At 39.0% G+C, this 24750-nt stretch overlaps 1 protein-coding gene across 1 annotated transcript; it reads right to left on the reverse strand.

Moving 5' to 3' along the window:
- Positions 1 to 13928: 13928 nt before the first annotated feature.
- On the reverse strand, positions 13929 to 15146 carry LOC122645436 (rust resistance kinase Lr10-like). Its single transcript, XM_043838737.1, has one exon. The coding sequence runs from the start codon at positions 14675 to 14677 to the stop codon at positions 14003 to 14005; it is 675 nt and encodes a 224-aa protein (XP_043694672.1). The 5' UTR covers positions 14678 to 15146; the 3' UTR covers positions 13929 to 14002.
- Positions 15147 to 24750: the final 9604 nt, after the last annotated feature.

A 24750-nucleotide genomic window follows, 5' to 3' on the forward strand; every position in this document is an offset into this window, starting at 1 on the left:
ATTGGCTTGATTTTTTCAGTTCTCAATCCAAACTTGATTTTCACTCGTGGGCGCTTCCAGCTATTCTTAGCATCTTTTGCTTCATTTACATAAGAATTCACCTAAAACCTAAAAGGCACAAGAAAGCACCGAAGTAACTCTGTCCAATGTGGTAAAATGTATGCTTTATGCCCTAAGATTTCACACATAAATGTGCTCGTCAGTATTCTTTCATATCATCGTTGCACGGCTAAATATTACAATTCCAGTGTCAGGGAACGGCTTTATCTCCCTGATGATTTTGTTCTCCGCAAGACCAAAGTTTCTGATCCTCGTCACTAGGGTAAATTGTCAGCCAATTTGTGTAGGCCCTTACAAAGTCCTCAAAATGATCTTCCCAGCACATACATTCTAGCTACATTGGGGGGCACGAAAATATTGCAAACTTGGAACTCGGAGAATCTTCAACGATCCTATCAGTAATGCTTGTATATTTCAGCTCTTTTTTTGCAAATTTAACTTTTCTTAAGTACTTTTTGTAATTTTGTCACAAGGGCCACAAACCCTTTCGTGTGTTATCTAAGATGCTCTGTTCGGCACATATTCTTTCCTTAAAAATGATAACTCTACGGCGTTTAAGCCAAGCATTACCTGCCGAGGACTATAATCCTCAGTCACAGAGTATGCTACGGCGTTTAAGCCGAGCATTACCTACCTTGGACTATATAATCCTCAGTCATGAAGTACACTACGACATTTAAGCTAAACATTACCTGCCGAGGATTATAACCGAGGATTATAATCCTTGGTCACGAAGTATGCTGCGTCGTTTAAACCGAGCATTACCAACCGAGGACTATAATCTTCGGTCACGGAGTATGCTACGGCGTTTAAGCCGAGCATTACCTGTCGAGGACTATAATCCTCGGTCATGGAGTACGCTGCGACGTTTAAGCGGAGCATTACCTGTTGAGGATTATAATCCTCGGTCATGAAGTACGCTGAGGTGTTTAAGCCGAGCATTACCTATCGATGATTATAATCCTCTATCACGAAGTACGCTACAACGTTCAGGCTAAGCGTTACTTGCCAAGGGTCACATTCTACGGTGTCAATTATGTATCACAACAAATCTCTTCATAGGTAAAGGACACTTTTCTATTAATAGTCCATAAGACAATCATAAACAAAGGACCCCTCACCATGTACTTAACAAAAGTTCCTTACAAAATAATAATAAAAAATAAAAAAAAAACAAGCAGGATAATCAGCATTCTCTCTCGGGGTAGGTGGCACCTGACAACACATCTCGCCATCTATCTCCTCCATGATTGGCTCTGCCTCTCCATATTCTTCTTCTTCCTCTTCAGTTGATGACAACGTTACCTCAAACTTATGTGCGTACTTTCCCCAGTCAAACTTGACTGCCTCGTCTGGATATTGCTTTATCATCCAATACCACACGTCGTGGGTCCCGACAATGAAGTTTGGTATTCCCTCGTCAATCATCATTTCCATGAACTCCTCTGACACTTTGAACTCTACGATGATTCTCTTCTTCGCATCATCCAATGAGCTCCTCAATCCATTCCTCTCCCTCTCCACTTCCCATTTCTCTTCATATGCTTTATCGGCTCTCTTTCTCTACCCCTCTATTTCCTTCTCCAGGCTCTTTATTTTCTCCTTCAACGTGTTATTCCCCTTCTTCGATACTTCCAGGTCACTGTTCGCCTGACTCAACAACTGTGTTCCCTTCTCCATCACACCACCAATTCAGTGGCATGCAAAAACGCCTACAAACACAGCAAACATTCATCAGATGGGTTTTTGTATAATATTGATACTTACATATCCATTTTTGCCTACTCACTTACCCCAGAAACCACAACATAAGTCGAAGCGGCCAGGTGTGTGTTTGATATCTCCTCCATCTTCCTTTGGTCCATTGGCAGCCTCCTCCCATATAGATACTCCTTTGCCGCATTCAGACCAACCAAATTACTGTCATTTATCCTCAAATTCCACAGAGGTATATAAGCTATATCCCCCTATTGTGTCGAGGGGTATGCTCCCGGATCCTAGTGGCTGAGTCACGAGGAGGTACATCATGCTCGGGGATCACTTGAGATCCCCTGACGCCCTCCTAGGTTGTCACCATTGCTGGGGGAGGACTTTTTCGTCCTTCTTTCCTCCTTCTCTTTCCTTTGCTCATCTCGCCTTCTCCTTTCTTCCTTTTCTGTTTCTCGAGCCTCTTCGCTTCTTTTCTCTTCTTGGCCTCTTCCTTCTTCTCGGTAATTCTTCGGTTAAATTCCTCTGCATCAATGGCCACTACAGCATCATTATACTAAGGATTAGTATTATACACTAAAAAATCCTAATTATATGTGTTATGATTCTAAAATATCATTAGATCGGCTCACCAGAGCTTAGACCTTAATGAACAAGAAACGTCTCCACCTCCAGTCGGCTGCAACGTACTTGTGCACTTTCTTGCCTCATCAACTTCTCATGAATTACCGGATCCTCAATACTCAGTTCTAGTAATTTATTAACAACTTTTGGCACGGTCTCCGACCATCTTGTATTAAAGGGGAACCCCATGCTGGACTTCACAAAGAAAACCTTATTTTTTCAGTCTGGGAACTTTGACACATGCCTATCTACTACTTTGATACCTTTCCTTGCTCAGAAATAAAACCACCCATCCCCCTGAGGGACATGTGCGAGTAGAAAATAATTGTTGAACAATTCTATTGTGGGATTCCCCTTTAAATGCTTCACATAAGCCACAAACACCCCCATAGTCCTAAATGAATTGGGCGCCAGTTGCGGGGGCACTACACCATAATGCTCAAATATCTTTGGATATAGCTCGTAAGCGGGCAACCGAAAACTACTTGTGAAATGATTCTCATAAAAGCATGCTTCACCTTCTATCCTGAAGTACTCCCGCTCTCCATATAAGGATAATCTAAGCTGGTACGTGTCAAGGACACCATAAACCACTCTAATCCGCTCTAGATCAAACGCTCTTAAGATCGGTCTTTCTTTCAATGCATCAACTTGGGGCGGTATGTCCACCCTAGTAGCCATATCAGCAAGATCCTCATAATAATCAGGACCCATGTCTACTTCCTCGGATTATAAACCAACATCCTTGTTCCCTGATCGTGTGAGTGACTCACTTGCAGTTTCTTCTAAGGATTTTTCCAAGGATGTTGCTATAGCCACTATGGTTAGCTTACCAGACATATTTTTAGAATAGAAATCAAGGACTCTACAAAGTTAAAATAAGATCAAGTTGGACACTTACTAGTTAACTATGAGTCCTCTCCTAATGGAATTACTCTTCAAGCAACCAATCACTCCACACCACTTTCTCTCTGGGCATTCTCCTGAAGTCTGCTGATAGCAAATGAAACTCTCCAACCCAACCCCCTTCTCCTTTATAGGCTTTTGGGGCATTTAATGAACGATCACTCTTCCCCATGGATCACATTTTAACCTTTCCCAATGCCCCAACCATCACTTCATTATCAAATTCAAAATTCAAAATTTTGAAATTTCGAATCGCAACGATATAATCGACACGTCGGCATCATTGTCAGAAATGAATCATGTCGTTGATCTCTAATCCCCCACACTATTAATAAGTTGATATTCAACATATTTTGCTTGGTACTGCTATGGCATCGAAGCTGAGCATTACCTGTCGGGCACCTACATGCTCGGGACATTTCACTTGGTAATGTTGCGGCATCGAAGCCGAGCATTACCTGCCAGGCACCTAAATGCTCGACACATTTCGCTCGGTAAGGCTGCTGCATCGAAGCCGAGCATTACCTTCTGAGCACCTAAATGCTCGGCACATTTCGCTCGGTAAGGCTACGACATCGAAGCCGAGCATTACCTACCAGGCACCTAAATGCTCGGCACATTTCACTCGGTAATACTGCAGCATCGAAGCCGAGCATTACCTGTCGAGCACCTAAATGCTCGGTACATTTTGCTCGATAATGATGCCGCATCAAAGCCAAGAATTACCTGCCGGGCACCTAAATGCTTGGCACATTTCACTCGGTAATGTTGCAGCATCGAAGCTAAGCATTACCTGCGGGGCATCTAAATGCTCGACACATTTTTCTCGGTAATGTTAAGGCATCGAAGCCGAGCATTACTTGCCGGGCACCTAAATGCTCATCACATTTCGCTCAATAATGCTGAGGCATCAAAGCTGAGCATTACCTGCCGGGCACCTAAATGCTCGATAATACTGCGGCATTGAAGTCGGGCATTACCTACTGGGCACCTAAATGCTTGACAGATTTTGCTCGGTAATGCTACGGCGTCGAAGCCGAGAATTACTTGCCGGGCACCCAGATGCTCGACGAATTTTGTTCCTTAATGCTACGGCATCGAAGCCGAGCATTACTTTCCAGGCACCCAAATGCTCAGCGAATTTTGTTCCTTAATGCTACGACATCGAAGCCAAGCATTACCTGTCGGGCACCCAGATGGTTGACGAATTTTGTTTGTTAATGCTACAACATCGAAGCTGAGCATTACCTGCCAGGCACCCAAATGCTTGGCGCATTTTGTTCCTTAATGCTACGGCATCGAAGCCGAGCATTACCTGTCGGGCACTCAGATGCTCGGTGAATTTTGCTCCTTAATGCTACGACATTGAAGCCAAGCATTACCTGTCGGGCACCCAAATGCTTGGTGCATTTTGGTCCTTAATGCTACGGCATCGAAGCTGAGCATTACCTGTCGGGCACCCAAATGCTTGGGGCATTTTATTCCTTAATGCTATGGCATCGAAGTCGAGCACTACCTGTCAGGCACCTAAATGCTCGGTGTACTTTGTTCCTTAATGCTATGGGATCGAAGCTGAGCATTACCTACCGGGCACCCAAATGCTCGGCACATTTTGCTCGGTAGTGCCACAATATCGAAGTCGAGCATTACCTGCCGAGCATTCGAATGCTCTGTTACCTTATCCCATTTACACAATCAATAGCTTAACAAAATTCCTTTATTTTTTCCTTAAAAATCTATCCTCCCCTCTGTCTTTTCTCACATTTTTCTACGCCATACTCCCTTATCCTTATTTAATAAGTCTAGGGAGTGGGGGGCATCTAATACATATGAAAATACACTTATACAGGTGTCAACATATCCGTATGGCTCCTCTGACAATACACGACCATGTGGGCCACCCTTCATTAATGTGTCCATGATATTACATCTTCCAATCCCTTCTTAAGACAACTTAGCATGACCGACCTTATCCAAGTTGGCTATGACACCCGACTATCTACCCAGCCAGATACAAGCCGACCCAGACTATATAAGGAACTGTGTTAACAGTGGTAAATACACACATTTTATTACTTTTACCGTTCGCCTCTCATATTGATAGTTGCCTGGTTCTAACTTAATCTTTGGAGCTACTTTGGATTAATCCCCGGTTGATCCAAACATCCTCCTTTTGTCTCACCAGTCCTCCACCTCAGCTCGGACAGAATTACACGGCAACAAATCTCATTAAGAAATTGATTGAAAACAAAGCAAAGATGGAAGAAGATAGGATGCGTTAAGTCTCTTGCTCTTTCGTTGGGCCTCTCACCTCTCACTCCAATTGCATCTCACAACCATTAATGTTTATAAACTTCAAATTGATTAGATCAAAGGGTCTTTCCATGATCTTTGCTGATTAGTTGTTTCTTAACGGTCATATCTGTCCGATGATTAAAAGGCCCAAGTCTGCAGATAATATTAACAAATAAAAACTAATAAATCCAATCGACCCACTTACTGCTTTGGTCTTTCAAGAAAAAAACAATCAAAATCAAACCTTCTTCAGAAGGTTTTAATTTCTTAATGGAAACCTGGGAGCTGAGGGGTATTTGGGGGAAGAAGACACAAAAAGGGTTTTGGGGTTGAAGAGGGCAAAATTGGAATAAAATCACATAAGGATATTATGGGGTTTTAGAAAATTTGTAAATGCCATGGAAATCTTGTTATCAATGTTATTTTCAGAAGTACTAGATCTGAGTGAGACAAGAAAAAATTTCTGTATTTGAGATTTCACAATATAATTGATGCAGGGAGAAATTGGCTCACGAGGTTCTTTCTAGAATCTGGGCCAAAGGCCAGGACCAGCCCAAACCACAGGCAGGTCCTTGCTGTCCCAACCTGGCCCTGTTGAGTTTATTTTATATAGTTTTTTTTGGGTCCACTTGGGTCCATTATTTTTGAACAGTTGTTGGAGAAGACTTTTGGTATTCTTAGTGTCTTTTACAATTCCAAGAGTTTAGTTAATTTTTTTGGTTTATGTTTCCTATGTATTTGGGGTGGGGTTCAATGTTTTGGGTTTAATTTTCTATGTGTAGGATTTGTTATCTATGTATGGGAAATTCTAAAGGGGTTTTGGAATTCTAAGGGTCTCTTTAATGTTATCTTGTTGTATTCAAGATTTTCATCTCTATATAATGCGAGTACTGGCTGGTCTCAAAGGCAACCCAGAATTTTGAAAACAAAAATCCTCTTGTGAGAACCCTTGTGAGAAACAATAGCTGTGAGACTCAGCAATCCAGGTGGGACTCCAGCTCCACAACCTAGCTATCTATTTTCATACCTACCTTTTCTCTTCTAGATACATTCTTGGCGTGCTTACCCTATCGGGTTTGCATCATTTTGGTATTAGAGCTATGGTTGGTGAAGGAAAAAACTCCCAAACCCTTGAGGAAATTTTGGCTACTATGAAACAAGTGCTTGATTCCATGAAAACCATGTCAGCTCGAATATTTTCCATCGAACAACGGCAACTCCAGCAGCAGCTGAACAACGTTCTTGAATCGATGGACCATTTGGAAACTAGATTGGTTCGTTTGGAGCAAAACCAAGGCATACTACTCAATGTGATGCCATTATCTTTTGCACCACCGCAGCAGGGCACCCCTAGTGATAATGTAGCGATTGAAGATTCGACCAAAGAGGTCCATATTAGAGAAGATCCATCTGAAATTGAGATTAATGGTGGTCTTCCAATATTGGACGAACACAAATAACTTTCTGCTGCTGATGCAATCTCCCTCGCAATTGAGTTGCAGGTTGACAGTGAGGAACCATCCAACAAAGTCTCAATCTGTATTTGTGACACCTGTGGTAATGAAGGACGGAAAGAACATCTCGTGTTCTGTAGTAAGTGCAGCCATGATGCAGAACATAGTTATTGTCTGAAAAACACACCCAAAAAATGCATGGGTGTGTGGAGAATGCAAGCCTCAAGTGGACAACCAAGTTGGTTTTCTTCAGCTTCTTCCTACCAAACAACAGTCCGCCACAACTGAAGCTTTCTCATCTCTCAAGCGGACAAAACTCACAAATCGCGGACAGATTAAAGATGTTGTTGGGTACAATTCTGTGAAGACTCGAAGCGACAACCACTACTACAAATTTTTGGTCTGGTGGAAAGGTCGTCCCAAGACGAATCTCAATTGGATCCATGCGGATGCCTTCAAGTGCCTCGACCAGATCTCTATACCAGTTACTTGCCTCATCTACTTTCGTTGGAGACGAATGATTTGAAGAGGACGAGAGTTGATGCAGAGCCTCCTTTAGATCTAGCAATCGGCCCATCAAAAAAGGCCTAGTCCAAGCCCACAACCCAGCTGCAGTTTAAGGCCCAAACCTAGCAAGAAGTTCCAGCCCAGGCTCCCAATCGGGCCCAGCAAAAATTAAGTTTTATTTTGGACCCAACCAGTCCAATCGTGGACTCTTGGGACTGCCAAGTTGGGTCCACAAATAAACAAGAAGTCTATGACTTCTCATCTTCCTAGAAGTCTTTTCAATTTTCTAGAATTATTTATTATTTTATTGTTTCTAGTTCCTAGGTTCTTGTTATTGTTCCTAGATGTATGGGGAATGTATTCTATGTAATGGGTACTCCATTAAGTTTGGAATACTAATAGTTCATTAATTACCATACATGTATCTAAGGGGTTTTTGGAAGCTTTTCCTCCCCTATAAGTAAAAATCTTAGAGGCTATTTTTGCAGCCAGAATTAAAGAAAAAAAAAAATAGATTTATCTTCTTCTCTTTAAAGAGTGCTTGTGAGTTTATCAAGCTTGCTTGGGTGGGACTCCTAAAGCGTGGCCTAGGTGAGACTCCTATGGTGGGACACTAGTGAGACTCTAGTTTTCTATACTATCTATCCTTTTACGATTTCAAATTTAGACTATCAATCATAGCAACCAAATCATCAAGTAAGTTCATCCATCTATCATATAATTTGTTCTTGAATCCTTCTTTCAATTGCAAACCTTTTTTACCCATAAGACCCCCCATCAATAGCCTTATTTCCCTAACCTCAAACTGATCAGAATCGATCTTGGCAGTAGACTCTTTCTTGTCTACATCAAATTGCAATTGATGCAGCAAGAAATTGGCTCACAAGGTTCTTTTCTAGAATCTGGGCCAAATGCTAGGCCAAAGGCTAGCACCAACCCAAGCCGCAGGCAGATCCTTGTTGTCCCAACTTGGCTATGCTGAGTTTGTTTTATATAGTTCTTTTAGGGTCCACTTGGGTCTATTATTTTTGAACAGTTTCTAGAGAAGACTTTTGGTATTCTTAGTGTCTTTTAGAATTCCTATAGTTAGTTAATTTTCGTAGTTTCTTTTAGAATTCCAAAAGTTAGTTAATTTTCTTGGTTTATGTTTCCTATGTATCGGGGGTGGGATTCAATGTTTTAGGTTTAGTTATCTATGTCTAGGGTTTGTTATCCCTGCATGGGGAATTTCAAAGGGGTTTTGGAATTCTAAGGGTCTCTTTAATGTTATTTTGTTGTGTTCAAGATTTTTATCTCTATATAATGCAAGTACTAGCTGCTCTCAAAGGCAACCCATAATTTTGAAAACAAAAATCCTCTTGTGAGAAACAAGATTTGTAAAACTCAGCAACCTAGGTGGGACTTGTGCGGATTGGCTAGGTGGGACTCTTACGTCTGGTAGACTGGTGGGACTCTCTTCCAGATACGATCTTGGCGTGCTTACCCTATCAGGTTTGCATCATTTTTGGTATCAGAGCATGGATGGACAAGAGAATAACTTGGTTCAAATCCCTTTATATTCAAGGCAAGAGCTCGACTACCTAATGGAAGAACAGCCTTGTTGGTTGTCGGTGAACAATGGTGTGCCAACACCATTTCACAATCCATTATGGATTTGTTGTCTCAGACAGGCGAGATAGTCATCGAGCCTACCAATCAAGTAATCGTTGAATTTGAAATGACCACATACTATGACAACGCTTAATGTCGAATGTTTCCAAGGTCAAAGAGAATTATCAGAGTTGGTCGTGAATGGCTAAAAAACGAAAGAGTAAGATTGATCCGATTGACAATATTTGTATCCTAAGACCCTTGCATCAACAAAAGACAAAAGTTTGAGAGGATTAAAGCTAGTAATGAACACACCAACCGTGCAATCACAGGAAGAACTGACTGGATCAACACAAGAAAGCAACAGTGATTAAAGCACCGTCAACGACAGTTGATTAGATCGAAGATTCTACTGAGACAACCAATGTCGAAGATATTTAAGCGCACAAAACAGAAGAAATTCAAGAAGAGAAAGCTGAAACAATAGATGACAACGCATTCGATAAGTTCAACACTTCCATTGAAGCAAAGATTGCTGATGTCGGTCCAAAGATTTCTATAGATACTTTTTCCACTATTGAGATAAAGAGTAGTGAAATAGTTTCTGAAGAATATCTCGTTACTCTCTTTATAACTGAAATTAAACCAGAAGTGGGAAATAGTGACTTTATCTTTCTGCCCAAGTTTTTTGAAAAACGTGAACCACAATTGCATGAAAATCAGAGAGCTGTCAGACTATTGTTTTGGATTATAGTCTGATCTCCATTACACTGAGTTGATCCCTTCCTTGACCAAAACTCGGGGTCTTTCTAAGAAGAGAAGCATTGATGTAGGGAGAAATTGGCTCACAAGGTTCTTTTCAAGAATTTCGGCCAAATGTTGGTCCAAAGTCCAACACCAGCCCAAGCCGCAGGCAGGTCCTTTTTGTCCCAACCTGGCCCTGCTGAGTTTATTTTATATAGTTCCTTTTGGGTCCACTTGGGTCCATTATTTTGAACAACTGTTGGAGAAGACTTTTGGTATTCTTAGTGTCGTTTAGAATTCCAAGAGTTACTTAATTTTCTTAGTGTCTTTTAAAATTCTTAGAGTTAGTTAATTTTCTTGGTTTATGTTTCCTATGTATTGGGGTTGGGTTTAATGTTTTGGGTTTAGTTTTCTATGTCTAGGATTTGTTATCTATGTATGGGAAATTCCAAAGAGGCTTTAGAATTCTAAGGGTCTCTTTAATGTTATTTTGTTGTGTTCAAGATTTCCGTCTCTATATAATGCAAGTACTGGCTGCTCTAAAAGGCAACCCAGAATTTTGAAAACAAAAATCCTCTTGTGAGAACCCTTGTGAGAAACAAGAGTTGTGAGACTCAGCAACCTAGGTGGGACTCCTGCGAATTGGCCTAGGTGGGACTCCTACGGCTGGTAGACTGGTGGTAATCCAACTCTACAACCTACCTATTCTCTTCCATATACGATCTTGGCGTGCTTACACTATCGGGTTTGCATCAATAACTGCTAGTGCTGAAAATTTTGCCATTGCATCTGGTTTTCCATAATTTTTGTGCTATAGCTTAATATGATGAATCAAACAGTTTTTAATTTGAGAAGTGAGAACTTGTCATTAGAAATTGCAGATGTATTAGAATTCAGAATGATTGTTGTCTCTCCAAGAAGATTTCTTAGCTTCAAGAAGACTAGGTGTCCCTATTCGCACCTATAGGGTGTAAAGAATGCTGGAAATATTCTGGTATGCTCCCTCCTTTCCATGGTTTAAAGTCAATCTGGATGGGTGTTCGCTTGGTAACTCGGGAAGAGTCGGGGCTGGTGGTGTGATTCGCGACCACGAGTCAAGAATTATATCCTGTTTTAGTGATTTCCTTGGTATAAAATCAAAGTATGAAGAGGAATTCCAGAGTTTGATCAAAGTTATTCTGAAAATAAAGCTTCTAGGAAACCAAAATCTTTGGATTAAATCGGATTCGATAGCTGTGACGTTTGCAGTCTACAATGGTAAGATTACTTGGTTTGTTTTGCAAAATTGGAGGTTTCTGTAGCCTTACCTTGCTGATATTCGTTTGAAAATTACTCACTGCTGTAGGGAGGCAAATCCCATAACAAATTTTCTAGCAAAACAGGATGCTCACAGTGGAGCATCTACCCTTTTTTCAAGGTTTGCCCCTCTGATTCAAGAAGAGTTGCGGGTCGATGCTCAAAACAAATCGAGATTTTGCTTGGTTTAGTTTGTCGTCTGTGGGTGGATGAATCCTCCCGCTGCTGATGGCCTTGCCCATAGGTGGGGGTAGCCTCATTTTACTTGCATTGTTGTTGGTGTTGCTGGTGTCTCACTGACCTAGCTTGTACATTCTTTTTCCACTTTTCTTTCTCTTAATACACATGATCTTCTAGCCAAAAAAAAGAATCATGGGTTTGATTGTTTTATCATATTATGATTGTTTATTTTATATAATAAGAGCTTCTGCATATGATTAGCTGCACAATATATATTTATGGGAAACCGTGAAAGGGTTGGGTGGAATCCACTAAAGTGGCACATCCAATTCTTTTATAATTATACATTCGTATCAAAGTTGGTGACATTTGTCCAAAGGTGATGTCATCAAAGTTAAAACAAATATATATGCATACATATTGGAAAGGACAGTAACGTAGGAGTTCCTTATGCCCAAAGGTGATGGAATTTTCAAAAAAATTTTATTCTTTTTAAGGAAAATTTGGATTAATAAGAGGACCAGTTCATTCTTAACCCGAAAGATAGGAATGTAGCAACGGTTATAATATTTATTCGGTTTTTTTCTAGTTGTACTAATTTTGTCAATAACTAGCCTGATTATTCATGTTTTATTTATGAATTGAGAGTAGTAGACTCTATCTCAATGCCTATGATGATTTACTATGATAATAGTTTAGTTGTTTTCTTTTCGAAGAACAACAACAAATTGAACAATTCCAAATACATTGAGATCAAGTATCTCTTAGAAAGGAAAAAGGTTAATGAAAAGCAAATCATGGTGGAATACATTGTGACTGATAAAATGCTGGTGAATCCTCTTACAAAGGCTTTGCCAGTGGGAGCGTTCAAAGGTCATGTTTCCAACATGGGTGTAATTGAGTCTTTTGATATGTTTAGTTAGTGGAAGCTTTGTATTCTATTGACTGTTTTATTTATATTTGGAACCTTAGCACGTATGTATGGGTATAGTTTAATGGATATTGGTTATATTCCTTATTTGATTTATGCATTTATGTTATGTAAAGGTATTCCATCATTGATTTATTTGTTGATCATTTAATGTTTCATTTACCAAAGTTTCAAAGCGGTAATGCTAAAGTTTAGAGGCAGTATTTGTCATAGTTTATAGATAGTATTTGCCCCAGTTTATAGACAGTTTTACCACAGTTCATAGGCAGTATGTACCACAAATAAAGGCAATTTTGCCGAAGTTTGTAGGCAGTTTTGCCATAGTTTGTAGGCAGTTTTGCCATAGTTTAGAGGTGGTAAAGTCATAGTTAGATATTAACCCCAGATTAAAGATGGTTCACCAAAGTATAAGTTAATATCAAAGTTAAGGACCTGCATGGAATGACATTTGTTTGACTGCAGGATATGTCCCTATTTCCATGTTTATATCCCACAGGGTTCATGCTAATAATTCATTTATGTTTGTAATGACAAAAAGTTGTATTCCGTATGCTAAGGTGTATCTTCTGCGGTTGTTCGATATTAGTGGAATTTTCAATTGAATTAAGGTAAGAGTGATTAATGTAATGAGATTCTATGGTCACACAAATTAAAAAACATCTTTATAATTAATGTAGCCCAAATGGGAGAATGTATGAATTATGGGCTTAATTAATTATTGAGGTTGATTAATTTATGAAAATCAAGTTACACAAAAAGGTTTGGTTCACTCTCCTTTAGGGATATGCTGGCCTAACCCAATAAGGTTTAGGGTTTGGGGTCAGGATAATATTATATATACTATGTTTTGGGTCCCCACAGCATTTATTCTATTCTTTTCCACTTTACCATAAAAGAGAGAGAGAGAGAGAGAGAGAGAGAGAGAGAGTAAAAGGAGGTTTAAGGTGCTTTGGAAGATTTAGATAAAGGCTATGTTTATCAGGTATTTGGAGAAGGCTTTCTTGATTATTCAGCACCAATATACAAACACGTAAGGTATGCCCAATCTATTCTCTGTAAATTATTACATCGTGTTCTAATTTTACTGTATGGTTTGAGATCGGGGTTTTGCCCCCAAAGATTAAATTATAACACACATTCTGTATGAGGGTGAATAGACATAGACAAAGGATATTTCGCCGTCCTAGATTCTGATCAAGAGGGACTATGCATGTCTTGATGAGGTAGCTCACTTGAACAATAGCTATGTGCTCTACGAGCTCTAGCTGGAAAAACGCCTCTCTTCGAAATACAACATCTCTTACAACCATGACCTCCAAGAAGACGAAGCTCTTGGCTTGAGATGACCCAAAGGACGGAGCAATGATTAAGGAAGAGAACTCCAAGCGAGCTGCTAGAAAAACCAAAGAGCACTACGCCAAGAAAGGCAAGGAGAGAAGATTGAGAGTTACAAAGGAAACATAGGAAGAGGATTGAAGAGCAAAAGATGATGTAAGAAAGAAGCTATATAAATTAGACATCACAAAAGCAAGACACCAAACAGAGAAAAGATTTTCCAAATCTCAAGACTTCAAAAACCCAAAAATAGGGTTTGCAAACTGAGACATCTAAAACCAGACAGAGGCTCTAATAGCTTTTTCTGTTTGATTATAGCAGGCAAAGTATTCCTTAATTAGCAACCAAGTAACTAATTCATAGTAGATTACATTTAATTTGATTGAATCATCGAATTGTATGAAAATGAATAACTTGATGATTGGGATATGGGTGATGACTCTATAATTATATGACCTTCTTCCACTCTTTCAAGTGGTGATGCTAGAAAAGGCTTTGGCGGCATTTGTAGAAGCTCCGTGGGGGATTCTAACATTTCAATGACTTTGCTCATGGAAGGGCGATCAACAGGTTTCATTTGTAAGCAAGATAATGCAACTATGATCAACTTTCTTGCTATTCTTTTGTCATCCTCTGTTGCATCTTCCATTTCCATGTCTTCTCCTTGATTTAGTTTGTCGTATATCCATGATGGGAAGTAAATTTGACTAGAACTGTTTGCAAAGGGATTCACATTCTTCCTTCTCCCTGCCATGTCCATTAGCAACATTCCAAAACTATAAACATCAGCCTTATAAGAGACACCTCCCATGCTTTTGTAGAACAGTTCTGGAGCTATGTATCCTATTGTTCCCCTTGCAGCAGTGAGAGGAACAGTATTCTCATTTGTTGGATAGAGTTTGGCTAGCCCGAAATCCGAAAATTTTGGAATAAAATCTTCATCCAGAAGAACATTGTGAGGCTTGATATCAAAATGTAGAATTTGCATATCACAACCTTGATGGAGATATTCAATCCCATGAGCCACTCCTAGGGAGATCTTGTACATCCTTTCCCAACTACTTCAAGAAATAGTACCCTTTTGTTCTTGAGTGAAGATGTACTTGTGTAAGGACCCATTTGGCATGAAGTCATACACTAGAACCCTTTTTGATCCCTCGAAGCAGAATCCGATAAGTCGCACCACATTGACATGATGAATCCTCCCGATGGTAGCAACTTCATTGATAAAGTCCTGACCATTACCTTTAGAATTTGCTAACATCTTGATCGCAACAAGTTTGCCACTGCGAAGCTTTCCTTTATAAACAGACCCAAAACCTCCCTGACCAAGTTTGTCACTGAAATGTTTAGTCATCTTCTTAATATCTGAATATGAGTACTGAATTAGCAATAGATTGTTATGCTCTTGTAGGAACTCTTCAATGTTAGTATCCAAGGAGAGATGCCTTCGTCGTCGCAGCATATAATAGATCAAGAATGTGGCGAAACACAGATATCCCAATGAAAATTTAACGATCAAGAAGATTTCTGGACAAAAAAATATAACATAGCACTTAGAGGTCATGTAGTGAATGTGGAATATCAGATTAGCAAATCAAAACTAATACCAAGGCCATCCCTAAACAGAATGCGTGGGGTTGGACTAGGCAGAAAATATAGGATGATCATTAAACAAGAAACTTTTGTAGAAGTCAACTGCAAAATTTTTATGGGTTCCTCTGGCCTCTGCTTTATGCCATCCCCGTCCCTTGCAAACCCCACCAGTCTATATGAATACGCAGCTAGAGATTCACAAATCATCAAAAAAAAAAAAAAAACCCAGACAATATCATGCTTTACCTAGAATCTTCCGACCCAATGCTGTAATTTGGAAATACCACAAAAGAAAAGAAGTGAGTCATTGAAAAGAAAGGGAAAAAGAAAATATTCTTTATATGAGAAATGAAAATGAAAAAAAAAATTAAGTGCAAGTTCTTACGGTAAATAATGTACAGAAAATATATCTCAAACATGGGCCAATATAATGCCTCAAAGCCTACAAAATCCAGGTACGAAAATGTATTAGCCATTCAAATACATAAACTGGTTAAACTGCGGCATTCTCTAATCTATCAGCCACCCAAAGATTAATGGGAAAATTCAAAAAAAAAAAAAATTTTGATTTTTTCTTTTCTTTTCTATCCTTTCTTGCCAACCAAACATTAGCCTAAGTTCTTACTCATAAAGTGGGCAAACGGAAAATTCTTCCAGTGTACGTAGGAACTTTCCTACTAATCGAGTCGCAGCAAAAGAATTAGAATCTTAATGAGTATTTTGAAAAACATCCTTTGAGAAGGTGTTAAGAGTGATCAAGTTGGCCCCAAGTTGTATGCTTCATTTTGATTCGACTAAATTTTTTAATTTCAGAATACTAAACCCCTTAAACACATTTAGTTTAAAATGTTAAGTTAATAAATCATTTTAATAAATCATTTCAATCTATTTTGGCCTAAAATTCCCAAAAAAAATTAATGTGAAAATTAAAGAATTCTGTCCGAGTCTCCGTCAGCATTCCCATGAGTCTCTCTTTCCTCCTTATATGAAATGGCACCTTTACTCCCTTATTTAGAGGAGAGAGAAAGACACATGGGAGTGCTGATGTAGGCCACGCACGCGCATCGAAAACTACTTCCCATTTTAACCGTGTTTCACTCAAAATTCCCCAAATGGATTAAGAATGCAAGTTGGCTGGACTCAAAATGGAAGGGAAGCCCATTAATGTCGTTAAATAAAAAGCCATTTTATATGGGCTAAACTAACTTATTATGTGTTATTTGACATTAAAAAAAAAATGCATAGATAAATCGATCAAGAAGTTTTTGAAATAATAAAATTTCTTGTCTTTATGGTAAGAGAGTGAATCAGTCGGCTTGGCTTGGTTTGGTTTTGGTTGGGTTTAATCGGTCCTGGGAGAATAATAGGTCAAATCAAAATTAAACAATTAAGTCAAAGTCGGTTTCGGTCCAATTTGGATCGGATTTTTATCTGGTTCTTACTAGATCATAATTTTTAGGTTGCTATCAATACGGTTTCAGTTTTCAATTTATATTGTCATAAAGGTTTTTTTTTTTTTTTTTTTTCTACCAACGAAAAAAAAAGGCTTATTTTTTTCAATTGTTTTAAATTTTATTGGTTTCGGTTTTGATTGATTCGCGCTGTAAATTGACGTGGCCAGGGAAAGTAAACTGAAGGCCACCAAAAAGAGGATCGGGACTGAAGTGAAATAAAATATCGTCAGGAAAAATTAACACAAAACAGAAGAATTTAGCGGAGCGTTTGGTTGGAACTTGGAAATACAGTGAACAAGCTTTGTTGACTTTATATCTCATAAACAAATTTCAGTTCTTAAAAGACAGCCTATCATTAGTACAAACCCCTTTCCCCAATGTTTGGCCTTTCTTTTTTTTTATTTTTTTTATCAAACTATAAAAGAAACTTTTATAATTATTATTATATCACTAACTTCAAATAATTTCATATTTAGTTCATATATAATTGGAAAATCAGGTTTTTTGACTCTACTCGTCTTTCAGAAAAATCTGGTGACTTGGTCTTGTCAAACCCAATCAAAATGAAATCTGAATCAGCTACCCACATGGGCATGGGTGGGGACAGATCTGACCCATTCATAGGGCATGGGTCCCAAACCGTAGAGGCGGATCCCATACCCCCATGGAGGGTTCAGATCTGTCTCCACCCGTCCCCATGTGGATAGCAAATCTGAACTCATCAAAATGATTGAGTCATGTTTTGTTTATTTTTTTTTTAATACAATAAATATGTATCAATTACTAACAAATCAGAAAATTTTGAAAAATCAAGAATCACGGATCATTGCATTTTGAATTCATACCATTGAACAAGACAAAGGAGTTGAGGAGTTTAGGGTTTCTTATTGTTGTAGAATATGGATTTACTATTTTACTCAACTCAATTTCTAAATGAATTGGCTTTATGATTTTTTTAAAACGATTATACTCGTTGAATTTGTCATGACTTGGGCAAAAATACAAAGGCTTATTTGACTTAGGCGATTTATGACCCAGTCTCGCCATTTTTACCTTAACCTAGTCTACACGGCTCTTGATCAGGTTTTCCAAAATTTTGACTCGACTTGGGTGACCTGCCCTAGTCAAAATCCAAATTTCCAATTTTAGTTATAAAATTTAGCTTTAATTTGTAATAAAAGCCACTGGAGTTTCGATTTGAAAAGTAAATGAAAAATTAAGTCAATGAAACATTAAGTATCATGACTAAAAAAGATAAGAAATTAATTAAATACTTATATTGCCACAGAAAATTAAGTACTTTCTTTTTAATCTAAAAATGTTTTAGGTTCCTTTCCTTTAATTTCCCTTACAATCAAACGGAGCCATGTTAGGATCGTGTTAGTCTGCTTGTCCTTAATACTTTCAATTTCAAAAACAGAAAAACATTTGAAGAACAAAGGTTTAGTAATCATAACCTAAGAAATTAAAATAAATGTTTAAAACCCAGTTAAATAAGAAATTCTTACTTACAAGTAATACGGTGGTTTGCATACGTAGTTATTCCTGCGCAAGTGATGGTGCAGGCGATAAAAGAACCCACACAGCTTCCGCAATCAATGTGAAACCAAGAGAGTTCAAACCCCAAGGCCATTTCATGGTGTATCTCTGAGAAAGAGAGATAACCGACTGCTTGCAACCCAATTGGAACCATTTTGTCGATGGTACAGGAGTCGGGTACATCTGAAAAACTTAAATCTCCCACAAAAACGTAAGAATATTGGGACCCCGAAGAAGAAGAACCATTGATGCATGGAAAGGCATTCACAAATTGAGAAGAATTAGGTGTGATTAATATTGGGATTGGGTTTTCACAACTCAGGAAAACTATATATGTTTCAAACTGCGGAAACCTAGGATAGAAGAAAGGGTCTGTATAAGTGAAGTTACCATAACTTGTCAAGGAATAAAGAGGTACCGAGGAGCAATTTTGAATCTGGAGACTGGAATCAATCACTCTCAAGGTTCGGTTGTTATAAGAAATTGCCTCTACGTAGTACTTCCCTGAATACAAATATAGGACGGTGCGGTTATTATCACATGAGAGCTGATATTGAGGATCCCCGCAGCCGACAGGATCGCTTTTCAAGCGAAAAGGGTACGTGATGTTGACAATGTTCCCGCATGAAGAAGAGTTGCAGTTTTTCTGAGCTTCACAAGCTTGCAAAATAATGAAGAGGAAGGCTAGAGAACAACCTCTTCTCATCACCATATTTGCTTGTAATATGTTTCTATGTATAGAAAGCACTTGTTCTGGAGCTTCTTCCAAGGTAGCTAGCTAGATAAAGCGTATCCTGAGGAAGTTTCTCATCCATCCACCCATTGCTAAATGTATTCATCCAAAGTGATTCATTTTATGATTGAATTTGTTGAGAGTTCTCAGCCCCACCCCCCACCCCCGCCTCCCACAAAAAAAAAAATCTTGAGAGTAAGTTTTATTAGGGAGGAGGGAGGGGGGAGGGGGGGGGGGGGGTGGAATTTCTCAGGGGGAGCATGGTTCCTAATCTTGGGTGTGATCGGCATCAGCCAGTCCAGTATCAGTGGATTGTTCTTTGGATCAGTCAACTCGATCGGATCACCCGCATCTCGTGATTAAATTGGTTCAGATTGGTCAATTTGCGCAGATCAGATCAGTATACGACCTGATTTTTTGATTTACTTTTAATTTTCATAAATAAACTTTTTAATATTTTCTGACTGATACTGGTCGATATGAGAACCGATACAGCAAAATCCAATTTTTTAAAAAATCAATTTAACCGATTTTGGCCAATCCGGATCAATAACGGATAGGTATCAGCCCTGATCGATCTAGATTGGTATCGGCCTTAACCAATCTTGTGATCAATCCAGATTGGTGATTGATCCCGAGACTAATTCCAATATTACGAACCATGAGACGGTAGGGAGCTAAGCCCCTCTGTGCACAGAGCCAGTGAGAGGGCATGCAAAAGCATCAATAGGATGGACATTTCCATCTTTCATGGGCGTGGATTGCCCCTATGTCTGGCGCAGTGTACACACTCTCCACAGAAACCATTCTTTCAAATTTTATACCGTGAAATAGCAAATCTCCTGAAGGAGTGGAATCTTCATGTAGGTGAAGTGATACATGTGCCACAGAATGAATAAAAAAGTAACAAATTAATAATGCAACCAATATACTCTTGACACATTTCATATAAATAATGAACGTAAATTGATTTATTCGTCACTTCCCCTCTGTGGGGATCCCCGGATTCAAAACTCCCACCCCTTAAATTGATTGAAATCCTCTTCAATTCCCCCAAAGGGGCAGTTCGGGGTGGAGAGGTCAATACCTAGCAGGCACGACATCCAATGGTCTGAACTTGTCAAGTGTCGATCTCTTCACCCTAAAAATCGCATCGCATTGCAATTTTACGGAATTGGAGTGGATTATTTTTAGAGATATAAACGGATGGAATACGGATCGGATATAAATCGGATGTGATCGGATTTGGATATTTCATGATTGAATACAGATATCCGTAAACGGATACGGATGTGAATCAAATTCAGATATTTGACTATCCTCTTATATTCTTAACTTGTGTAACGCAGACCTTCTTCCCTTGTCAAATACAACTCACTCACACTCGATTTCTCCTAACCTCATGATTCTGATTTCCTCATTCCTTAGAACTTCTTGAATCTTCAAAACCCTCAAGATCTTTAACTATTTAATTTTTTATTATTGGTTGGATATCTATTTGGATCGAATAATTTTTTTTCTAGATTATTCAATTTTTTTTTTCGAATGTCTTTAAATTGATGCCCCTAAACAAATACGGATGAGAATTGAATCCAAATTTTCAAATGTCCATTTACATGTCTAATTTTTTTCCTCTTATTCTTGATGGTATTTTTTTCAGTCCATTTGAATGACTCGATGTGGCTTTTCTCTTTTAACCCAAAAAAAGAGAGGTTCATGCCGTGGCCGGTGGGCAGTGGATGGAAGAAAAACTCGGTAAGTACTTGCATCATCAGTTCATCATTTCTTGTTTTTTTTATTTTATGCAAGTCATAATAGTAACACCAAGCAGCTGCTTCCCTTATCTTCTATGGCCCTTCGGTATGACTATGGACTGTTGACCCTGAATTGTATTAGAATCTTAAAAATCTTTTTTTTCATTTGATAAAATAGAATCTTAATATCACTTTTCTGTGAAAAATGAAAAATAGAGGCCTAAGCCACTATACTGGGACTATCACCTCTCTCTCTCTCTCTCTCTCTCTCTCTCTCTCTCTCTTAAATCTTTTAATATAAGTAAGAAAAAAAATTGGTTCTCTATTAAATCTTTTAATTTAATAATAAGTAAGAAAAAAAAAACTGACACTTTTAAATCTTTTAATGAAGAAAGAAAATGGATCAAATGATTTTTAGTTTTACATTTCCAATATTTTAAGTATTCTATGCTTATTTGTATATCACTTTTATTTTAAGGGGATAAATTTTGATGTTTCCGGCAGAAACGATCTTTTTCCTCATGAGCGATCCAAGGTACCTGAAAGACTAAGAGTAAGGGCCCGGATTTGGTCTTTGGGGGGACCCTCTGACGATCAAGTCAGTAGTACTTGTAGAACAAGTAATGGAAAGTAGAAGAATAGTTTAAGTCCCTTACCTCACACACTGGCTATTGTATATATAATGTTCATGGTGCAGATCCCTTGATGAGCAAGTTACCCTAATACGGCAAAAAATTTGATAGAGATAGAGTCCGTGATTCAATGGGATATTTCCTTTTCTCCTCGATACTCTGAGGATATGCGTGAGTCATAATAGGAATGTGATTGGTTGTCAATCTTGATTGATATCTGATAGATTTACTTCTGTTTGTGGAGAGTCATTATTGATCACGTGGTTGATTGTTTACGTGTTCACTCAGAGATGCTATGTGATGCATGTCTATTGGTAGTAGATAATTACCCACATCACGTGGTTGAGGGAGGACAGTTTTTACTCCCAAGCACAACATCTAGCATGCTCAGTGCTTATGCAACAAGTTGTGTTCTTCAAAAAATTTCTATTTCATCCAGGCTAAGCATACATGCATTACCTTTAACTCTGCAGAGCAATGGTTTTCCTGTTCTGGGCAATGATACTGGGAGCTTTTGCTCGGTTATCTATGTGCCGCTCATCATTCGATTTGTTACATTGTGGAGTATTCGTCACTTCACTACCCGACGCCATATATATCGAGTTTCCAAAATGTTTCTTGGGAAGTTGCACTCAATGATGAGACGTTCAAAAACGTTCTCGCTCCTTATGTGAGAAGCGTGATGGGAAGCTTCGCACATGATGTTGACACGTGGATCTGACCCACAGTAAATGAAGAGGCACTCCAATCTGAACTATTGCTTGCGCTTAACTCCTTTGAAGCTCCTCTTCGATCGCGCTTATTATATTTTCAACACGTAGGACATAACTTACCTTCTATCTCTTTTCACTATCTTCTCCGAAAGTTCACCAGCTTTCTACTACTTCAGCTTTCAAGCTTCTGTAGTGGTGTTTTCAGGGAATTCTCCATTTCGCGTGTTGGGATAAATTCCACACATCACCCATTATGGTTTTGATGATAACAAAGAAGTTAATTGTATTAACCTGTGTTATATTGTATAGAGAGACTTCATAAGAGATGAGTATCAAGTAAGGGGGAGCATGTAAAAGTTTGATGCACCAAGATAAAGATTTCAAAGAATGTTGTGAAGTGAAGGACTACTTTCAAGACTTCTATTCAAGCAACTCTTTGAGATACAAGACCTCAAGAACTTGTTTATTCTTGTATCTAGTTGTATCATAATTTAAAGTCACAATTGATGTAATGCACACACATGCATGCATTCATTTAGATGGACTTTAGGAGGTTTAAATTAAACCCAATCCATGTGACCAAACCCAATTGGAATCATCCAAGTAAGTCCAATAAAGGACTTAACAAATTTCAGCAGAAATTTGGTAAAAAGGTATACCGAATCAGGTGAACCGGCATACCGGATCATGAAACGGCATACCGGATCAGTGTTGCAATCTCAAAAAATTGCCTGTAGTAGCCTTCCAGCCCACGCCGGATTGTAATCCAGCATACCAGATCATGAACCAGCATACCGGATCATAATCTAGCATACCGGATCAATAAAAGGCTATTATAATTTGACCGTTATTCCTTTATTGAATAAGGAAATTAGGTGATTCGGCATACCGGATTGGTATCCAGCATACCGGGTTATATATGGTTTGTGGAATCTGATCTTTACTTAGATTCCTAATTAATTCAAGCCTCTTAGCCTATAAATACCCACTTGTTTAAGGCTCTAAACACCATTGCTAAACATAATTAAGAGCCACCATTACAAGTGACTCTCAAGTGAGAATTCAAGCATTCATTCGAGGCATACTCTCTCACAAGCTCCTTCACTTAGCATTAAGCTTCAAAGTTGAAAGGTAACAAACTCTACTAAGGTTGAGGTAATCCTAATCTTTAGTACCTTTTATTTTATATATTTGTTTGAGTCCTCTTGCTCGGAATCAAGAGTAGTTTGAGTCCTCTTGCTCAGAATCAAGATTGGTTGAGTCCTCTTGCTCGGAATCAAGAGTAATGTTGAGTCCTCTTGCTCTCAATCAAGATTTGTACGAGTTCTCTTGCTCATACTCAAGATTTGTTTTAGTGGAATTCTCTCTAGGATGAGAGGAGTGGACGTAGGCAAGTGTTGGCCGAACCACTATAAATTGTTGTGTTATCTTTGCAATTTTAATTGTCTTTTATTGATAACTTTTTCGCATAAGTTTTTATATTCCACTACCTTCACCTATTCACCCCCCTCTAGATGAATTCCATTGGAGTTCTTGCATTTTGAGTTGATTTTACTTTGACCAATCAGCAATTTCCTCTTTTCTTTCTACCATGTCTTCACATAATCATTCTTTTAGTTCGAATGTCTCTTTAAATGCCCCAGAGAGGGCCTCTAGAGGCCGTCATTAGGACAGGGTAGATTCTACTTTAGGGGGTTAGATGAACATAGAGTCCATTTCCTTAGGACCAGATACCTGAGTCTATCCACCTTAGGGTCCCTAAAGAGAACGAAAGGCCTTGCGATGCCTGGGACGGGCAGATTTATATATATGAGGATTCTTTTAAAGCTAGGTTTCAATTTCCCATTAGTGATTTCGTTAGTTGCCTCTGCCATTATCGAATCATTCCCACACAGCTAGTACTAATTCTTAGAGGTGGGTGTATGGCTTCCTCCTCCATTGTACTAAGTTGAATAGTTGGCCATCACTGGCACTGTTCATACATTGCTTCCGGCTCACTGCCCACAGAACACACTGCGGCTAGCACTATTTTCGCCATAGGTTTGTGGCCATTGCTATTTTGGAGGCAATGCCCTCCTCAATCCACAAGTGGAAGGGTAAATATATCTGGGCAATGGATGAGCGACCTTGGCCCTTTAAAACTGAGTAGAACCATTCATGCTCTTTTGCTTGCAATAAGCTTCCTGAACTGGATGCTGAGGATGAAGAAACCCTCAAGATCCTTATGGAGGATGTGAATCTAGTTATTTCATCAGAACTGGACAACATGTCCCCTGAAGTGCACTCCCAATTGGCTTTTGGTGAGCATCTCTCAATTTTGGAGTTGTTCGATTTTGTTCTATAAGCTTCTAACTATATATTATTTAGATTGCAATGCAATTCAACCGTGTAGATATTTTGAAGGCCCTTAATCAGCCTCGCATTCCTCCTGCTACCGAGCTCAAGAAGAGAAAGAATGACCTGAGCAAAGAGCAAGGGAAAAGGAACATGTTTTGCTGGTAAGGAGGTTGACCTGAGCAAGAAGTCGAAGAGTATGCATATAGCTGTTTGGAGGTGAATCCTTCTAGTCGTGGCACCTTTTCGTGCGCTCGTGAGGGGTTTTCCTCCTCTAGTGTCTTGGTGATGGGGGGATTTTCTACTCCTCTCTCCCACATTGCTGCTACGGATGACACCTCTACTCTGGATGTGGCCATTCTTGAG

Source organism: Telopea speciosissima, chromosome 11 (assembly GCF_018873765.1).
Source record: "Telopea speciosissima isolate NSW1024214 ecotype Mountain lineage chromosome 11, Tspe_v1, whole genome shotgun sequence".
Lineage (NCBI taxonomy): Eukaryota > Viridiplantae > Streptophyta > Magnoliopsida > Proteales > Proteaceae > Telopea > Telopea speciosissima.